The sequence below is a fragment of the Boleophthalmus pectinirostris genome, unplaced genomic scaffold, assembly GCF_026225935.1.
Source record: "Boleophthalmus pectinirostris isolate CB_2022bp ecotype Guang Dong unplaced genomic scaffold, ASM2622593v1 HiC_scaffold_2, whole genome shotgun sequence".
In the NCBI taxonomy this organism is placed as follows: domain Eukaryota; kingdom Metazoa; phylum Chordata; class Actinopteri; order Gobiiformes; family Gobiidae; genus Boleophthalmus; species Boleophthalmus pectinirostris.
The window spans coordinates 44,277,818-44,285,317 of NW_026571152.1; the positions used below are offsets into that span (position 1 = coordinate 44,277,818).

General features: G+C 43.1%; 2 protein-coding genes across 2 annotated transcripts in view; both read right to left on the reverse strand.

The window, feature by feature from the left end:
- LOC110163805 (polymerase (RNA) III (DNA directed) polypeptide B) overlaps nt 1–1,022 on the reverse strand; it is a 26,974-nt gene extending 25,952 nt beyond the window's left edge. The window contains exons 1-5 of the mRNA XM_055155225.1: nt 861–1,022; nt 696–728; nt 376–432; nt 234–298; nt 57–132 (exon numbers count right to left, since the gene is read on the reverse strand). Of these exons, the coding sequence (XP_055011200.1) occupies nt 57–132; nt 234–298; nt 376–432; nt 696–728; nt 861–920 (291 nt within the window). The 5' untranslated portion in view covers nt 921–1,022. The remainder of the gene's footprint in view (nt 1–56; nt 133–233; nt 299–375; nt 433–695; nt 729–860) is intronic.
- A 1,075-nt stretch (nt 1,023–2,097) lies between these two features.
- Nucleotides 2,098–7,500, reverse strand: part of endouc (endonuclease, polyU-specific C) — an 8,847-nt gene continuing 3,444 nt past the window's right edge. The window contains exons 5-8 of the mRNA XM_055155233.1: nt 6,618–6,739; nt 3,929–4,041; nt 3,387–3,537; nt 2,098–2,687 (exon numbers count right to left, since the gene is read on the reverse strand). Coding sequence (XP_055011208.1) covers nt 2,394–2,687; nt 3,387–3,537; nt 3,929–4,041; nt 6,618–6,739 — 680 coding nt within the window. The 3' untranslated portion in view covers nt 2,098–2,393. The remainder of the gene's footprint in view (nt 2,688–3,386; nt 3,538–3,928; nt 4,042–6,617; nt 6,740–7,500) is intronic.

The window sequence follows — 7,500 nt, forward strand, 5'->3', positions numbered from 1 at the left end:
TCATTTCCACCTGTCGTCCCTGTTCCATAAACCACATGTTTGTGTTTGTGACTCACCTCATGAGGCGACACGGGCCTCGTCACATTAAAACTTTCTTCCACGTCAGGCATTCCCACGTAAATATTCAGATATCTGCAGAGACAGACGCTTATGTGAGGGCGAGTGTAGAATGTTAAATATAATGTTTCCTATGTTTAAAATAATATAATGTGATAAATAATTCTCCCGCTCACTTTAAATACCACATTGGATCCGCGTCACTTGTGATTTTTTCATTGGCCTTCATTATTTTCTTTATCTGTAAAAATGTTTATTTATATATTTACACATACACAAACATTTCATTGACTTATTTTAGTGACGTCTTTGCATTACCTCGACATTAATGAAATAATTGAAGGAGTCGATGTGCTGCTTCACCAAACCCTTCACCTGAAACACAAACACACAAATCACACCTGAACATATAATAATATATATAATATAACACAGGAAATATTATTACATTTACTGATAAATGAATTAATTAACTACAGACAAAGGACAAGTCATGTTTCACCCATTTCAGACACACAGACTATAACATAATAAATATAATAAATATATTATAATACATTATAACATAATAAATATAATATAATATATTGTAATATAATAAACAGACTCAGTGTGTTGGTTTGGAAATAAATTCTCACCTTTAAAAAGGCTGGGAGCAGCTTCCATTTGTCCTGACAACAAAAGGATTTATTAAAGTATTATTATGATGATAAATAAAAAGAGTTTATTAAAGTATTATTTTATTAAAGTGAACATTCTTTTCACGTGTTGTTTTTGTGCGGCTCGGGTTTCATTAAACTCACCTCCACAGTGTTGACCGGAGCCGCCAGCTCCTGCGGGCTCATGTCAAAAAACTCTTCCATTTCTTCAACTAAACTTTTCTCATTTTATTAAAATTGTCATTTTATTTGAAATGTTTTTACCGATCTGACGGAAGCAGCGGCAGCGTGTGTCCGACCGGTGCAACACCGTAAAACCCCCGTGCAGACGCGTGTTAACACAGAGGGTTCCGCCTAGACTTTATTTATACATTATATATATATTTAAACAGTAATTTATGATTGTATATCAATGACTTTATATACATAAATATAACATATACATTATATAATCTATTCTATATGTGTACATACTTTATACATATACTTTATATACACAGTTGTGTATGACTGTATGTTATTGGCTATATATACAGTACTCTCTGATTGTATATTCTATTCTATATTTTATAGACACTTTACTTTATTTATACAGTAGTGTGTGACTGTACATTAATGACTGTTCACATGTTGCACAGAAAAATACATAAAACTATTTCAAACAAATTCAAATAAAAAAGAATCCAAATAAATAACTGAATAAAACAGTTGTTTATCTATAGACTAAAGTCTGTAGTTTAAGTCTGTGTATATAATAATAGTATAAAGTAATATTATATAGTAATATTATATAATATCCTTCTGTGTACAGTTTAGTGTCGTTTAACTCCACAGTGTTAAACATATTTAACATATGTGGATACGGTATATAACATAATTCCATACTGTTTAATGCCACACTGTGGAACATTTCACACAAACATTATCTCCATAGAGACGAGCGGGTGGTGGACCCTCCTCCAGAAAAGTGTCTTGTATCTTTAAAGATGCATTGCGTAACTTTTCTGATGGAGAATTGATCAAATGTTTTTCTCTGTGGAGACGTCACTGTTCTGTCTGGAATGTTCCGCAGTGTGACTTTAAACAGCTCAACTTCACATTTATTCACTTACAGGAGGTTTTAGAGTCAAAAACATCAAGAAAAACAAACACTGTGACTGTGAGTGTCGCCTCTCCACAGATCTGACCTGGAACTCAGTCTGGTTTGGTCTCCATGGAGATGGAAAGGTTTAATGCCACACTGTGGAACATTCAGACAAAAAAGCAATAACATCTCCATGGAGAAAAGTGTTTGAAGGACCCTCCACCAGAAAAGTTACACAATGCAGCTTTAAATGTGCATTTCCACTGAGCAGAATAAAAAAACAGAGTAAAGGTCGAGTCTGGAGTATTGTGTTTATTTAAAAAACAGAATCAACACGACATCGTACTGTCTATAATACATACTACTATAGAATATACTGTATATACTGTATAATATTATAGAATATACTGTATATACTAATAGAATATACAGTATGTAGTACACACTAACACACTAAACTACAAATACAACTGTTTGATGAGATTATTTTAGACTGGCTGTTTGTGTTTTCTACAGTAAAATTGAGTTAGTGTATGAGTGTGTGTATGAGTGCACGTGCGAGTGCATGTGTGACTAGGCCTGTGCACGTGTGACTAGGCCTGTGCACGTGCAGACTGCGCCTGCGTGCGCACGTGTCGGCCATTGCTGCTCAGGAGTCTGGGATACGCAGTCTCGATGGAGCGTCCGTGTCTCACGACAATCAGCTCCATCTGACACTGGTCGATGTTCACGAGGATGGTGGAGCTCCTCTCGGTGGACAGGAGGAACACCACCGTGTACAGCGCCATCTCAAACTCTGGACTGGTCCCAATGAAGGCGCTGCCCACCGGCTTCACCACGCCGTGCCAAGTGAACTGCAGGTTCAACACGTGGTCGTCCTGATCCGGCTGGAACAACAACAACACAGAGACACACCTCACTTTTATATGAATAATACAGGAATAATAAGTTCATAATATGTTAATAATACTTTAATAATGCTAATACTAATGCTGATATCTGCTGCTCAGTGTGAGTCGGGGTCGGGGTCAGTGGTGGATTCAGAACAGTCATGTTCCTAAATGGCCCCACAAAGGTCCCACACTCATCAGGTCCCGCACTCACGAGGCCCCACACTCACAAGGTCCCACACTCATCAGTTACCACACTCACGAGGCCCACACAGGTCCCACACTCACAGGTCCCACACAGGTCCCACACCACAGGTCCCACACTCATCAGTTACCACACTCACGAGGCCCCACAGTCATCAGGTCCCACACTCACCAGGTCCCACACTCACGAGGCCCCACACTCACGAGGTCCCACACTCATCAGGTCCCACACTCACCAGGTCCCACACTCACGAGGCCCCACACTCATCAGATCCCACACTCACAAGGTCCCACACTCATCAGGTTCCACACTCACGAGGTCCCACACTCATCAGGTCCCACACTCACGAGGCCCCACACTCACGAGGTCCCACACTCATCAGGTCCCACACTCACCAGGTCCCACACTCATCAGGCCCCACCCTCACCAGGTCCCACACTCACGAGGACCCACACTCATCAGGTCCCACACTCACGAGGCCCCACACTTACGAGGTCCCTGAGGCCCGCCTTGAATCCTTTGTAGTCCAGGTGCAGATTTTTCTCCTGGAGGTAAAACTGGACCCAGTTGTGGAAACCGATGAGTTCATTTCCAGAACGAGTTTCTCCAACAAACACGTGTTCAAACCCACACGAGTCCAGCCTGAAAGAGACGCACAAACATCACACAAACACACAAACATCACACAAACACACAAACATCACACAAACACACAAACATACACAAACACACAAACATCACACAAACATCACAAACATCACAAACACACAAACATACACAAACATCACAAACACACAAACATCACACAAACACACAAACATCACAAACATCACACAAACATCACACAAACATCACACAAACATCACAAACATCACAAAAACACACACAAACACACAGACATCACAGGACACACAATTACTGTCCTCGCCCTCCCACCCTCGCCTTTTTCCCCTCGTTCTGCCCTCGTCCTCTCGCCCTCTTGCCCCTCTCCCTCTCGCCCTCTCGCCTGGTTCTGCCCCGGCGTGTCACTCACTGGCTGTTCCTCTGCCGGCGGTACAGGTGGAACCAGATCAGGTTGAGTTGGTTCTTGAAGGTTCTGAGGTCAGAGCTGGAGAGTCTTTTACTCACCAGGTACTGATGGGCCCTCTGCAACGGAACAGAACAGAACAGAACATGACGGAACGGAACAGGACGGAACCAAACAGAAAAGAATGGAAAAGAACAGAACGGAACAGAACGGAACAGAACAGAACGAACAGAACAGAAAGGAACAGAACATGACGGAACAGAAGAGAATGGAACAGAACATGACGGAACGGAACATAACCAAAAAGAAAAGAATGGAAAAGAACAGAATGGAACAGAACAGGACAGAACAGAACGGAACAGAATAGAACAGAAGAGAACGGAATGGAACGGAACATGACGGAACGGAACAGAACAGAACCAAACATTAAAAGAATGGAAAAGAAGAGAACGGAAAAGAACAGAACAGAAGAGAAAAGAAGAGAACGGAACAGAACAGAACGGAACAGAAGAGAACAGAACGGAACAGAACAGAACAGACATTTTATTTTTATTTAAATGAGTTTTTAGGGTCATATTTCACTCTGTTTTGTTCTGCTGTTGTTTCCTCGTCACAAACCTGGACTTGTGTTTTTAAACTAAAATCATCTGGATCATTTTTTCAGCTTTGGAATTTCCATCTCTGACTCATGCGTCTCAAAAATCCCATTTGTTCTGGATTTAATGAACCTGTTTCACTGAGCTGTTTCTGATCGACTCTGGAGTTCACAACAGACAAAATGTGAAATAAAAATCTGTTTTTGTGTCGATGTGTGAGAGTTTCTTGTGTTTGGAGCTGAACTCGTGTGGAGGTCGAGACTCTGGAGACGTCCACAGATGCTGCAGAGTTTTTCTCTCTTCATCACAAACACGTGAGCTGCAGAAACATCATTCCTTTAAATCCCAGTGAAGCCTCCCTGACCCAGAATCCTCAACAAACCTGACCAAACCTCAACAGACTCGACCAAACCTCACCAAACCTGACTAAACCTGACACCAAACCTGACCAAACCTCACCAAATCTCACCAAACCTCAACAAATTCCCAACAAACCTGACTAAACCTGACTAACCCTGACCAAACCTGACACCAAACCTGACACCAAACCCAACGAAACCTGTCCAAGGATCCTCACCAAACCCGACCAAACCTCACCAAACCCGACCAAACCTCACCAAACCCGACCAAACCTCAACAAACCCGACCAAACCTGACAAAACCTGATCAAGAATCCTCACCAAACCCAACCAAACCTGACACCAAACCTGACCAAATCCGATCAAACCCAACCAAACCTCAACAAACCTAACCAAACCTGACCCAGAATCCTCACCAAACCTGACCAAACCTCAACAAATCCCAACAAACCTGACTAAACCCGACCAAACTCGAACAAACCTCACCAAACCTCAACAAACTCGACCAATTCCCACCAAACTCGAACAAACCTCACCAAACCTGACTAAACCTCACCCAGAATCCTCACCAAACCTCATCAAACTTCCAAATCAAACCTCACCAAATCTCACCAAACCCGACCAAATCAAATCAAACCTCACAAATCCACACCAAACATGACCAAACCAAACCCAACCAAACTTCACCAAACCCTACCAAACCTCACCAAACCTGACACCAATCCTCAAAAAACCTGACACCAAACCTCACCAAACCTGACGCCAAACCTGACGAAACCTGACCAAGAATCCTCACCAAACCTCAACAAACCCCAACAAACCTGACTAAACCCGACCAAACTTGAACAAACCTCAACAAACCTCACCAATTCCCACCAAACCCGACCAAACCTGACTAAACCTCACCCAGAATCCTCACCAAACCTCATCAAACTTCCAAAATAAACCCAACTAAATCTCACCAAACCTGAACAAACCTCACCAAACCTCACGAAGCCTCACCAAACCCAACCAAACCTCAACAAATTCCAACAAACCTGACACCAAACCCGACCAAACCTAAACAAACCCGACCAATTCCCACCAAAGCCGACCAAACCTCACCCAGAATCCTCACCAAAGCCAACCAAACCCAACTAAACCTCACCAAACCAAACCAAACTACACCAAATCTGACCAAACCTCACCAAATTTCACCAAACCTGACAGCAAACCAAGACAAAATCAGAAGATTAAAGGTCTATACTGGAACTTTTACAGATGGGACCAGATCTTGAGCCACAGACTTTTCCACGTTTTTGCGTTTGGATAAAAAAAGGTTCATCTTTCCTGCTTGTCTCCATGGAGATGTCACTGCTTTGTCTAGAATGTTCCACAGTATAAAACCGTCAGTGTCAGGGAAGACGACTGTAGGCTCCATTACCGGTCAGATCTGTGGAGAGGCGTCCGTGTTCAAACAGAGAATTACTGTATTTTTGAGTCACAGAAACAAACATAATGAAGAAAAGCTGGAGAGATGTTTAATGCCACACCACGGAACATCTCCATGGAGACGAGCAGGTGACGGACGCTCCACCAGGAAAGTGTTTTTATAAAAGTTGTGTTGTTGTGTCGCTGCGTCGGGCGAGGACTGAACAGACGAGCGTTTGTTTTGATCCACTGGCTCCAGATTCAGGTTTTCGGGGGAAGTTCTCTGAAACAGACGCAGGTCCAGACTCGTCCAGACTCGTCCAGACTCACCCTCATGACTGGAGTCTGCAGCACCGCGTCCAGGAACTGACTGATCTCCAGAAGCTCGTCTGCTGTGACCTGCTCCGCCACGCCCGTCGCCCGCTCGAAGTTATCCAGAAGTTTGATGAGCCCTGAGGAGAAGAACAACACGAGAACATCTGATGAGCCCTGAGGAGCAGAACAACACAAGAACATCTGATGAACCCTGAGGAGCAGAACAACACGAGAACATCTGATGAACCCTGAGGAGAAGAACAACACGAGAACATCTGATGAACCCTGAGGAGCAGAACAACACGAGAACATCTGATGAACCCTGAGGAGCAGAACAACACAAGAACATCTGATGAACCCTGAGGAGCAGAAAGACACAAGAACATCTTATGAGCCCTGAGGAGAAGAACAAAATGAGAACATCTGATGAACCCTGAAGAGCAGAAAGACACAAGAACATCTTATGAGCCCTGAGGAGAAGAACAAAATGAGAACATCTGATGAACCCTGAGGAGCAGAAAGACACAAGAACATCTGATGAGCCCTGAGGAGAAGAACAACACGAGAACATCTTAAGAACCCTGAGGAGAAGAACAACACAAGAACATCTGATGAGCCCTGAGGAGAAGAACGACACAAGAACATCTGATGAACCCTGAAGAGCAGAAAGACACAAGAACATCTGATGAGCCCTGAGGAGAAGAACAACACGAGAACATCTTAAGAACCCTGAGGAGAAGAACAACACAAGAACATCTGATGAGCCCTGAGGAGAAGAACGACACAAGAACATCTGATGAACCCTGAGGAGCAGAAAGACACAAGAACATCTGATGAGCCCTGAGGAGAAGAACGACACAAGAACATCTGATGAACCCTGAGGAGAAGAACAACACGA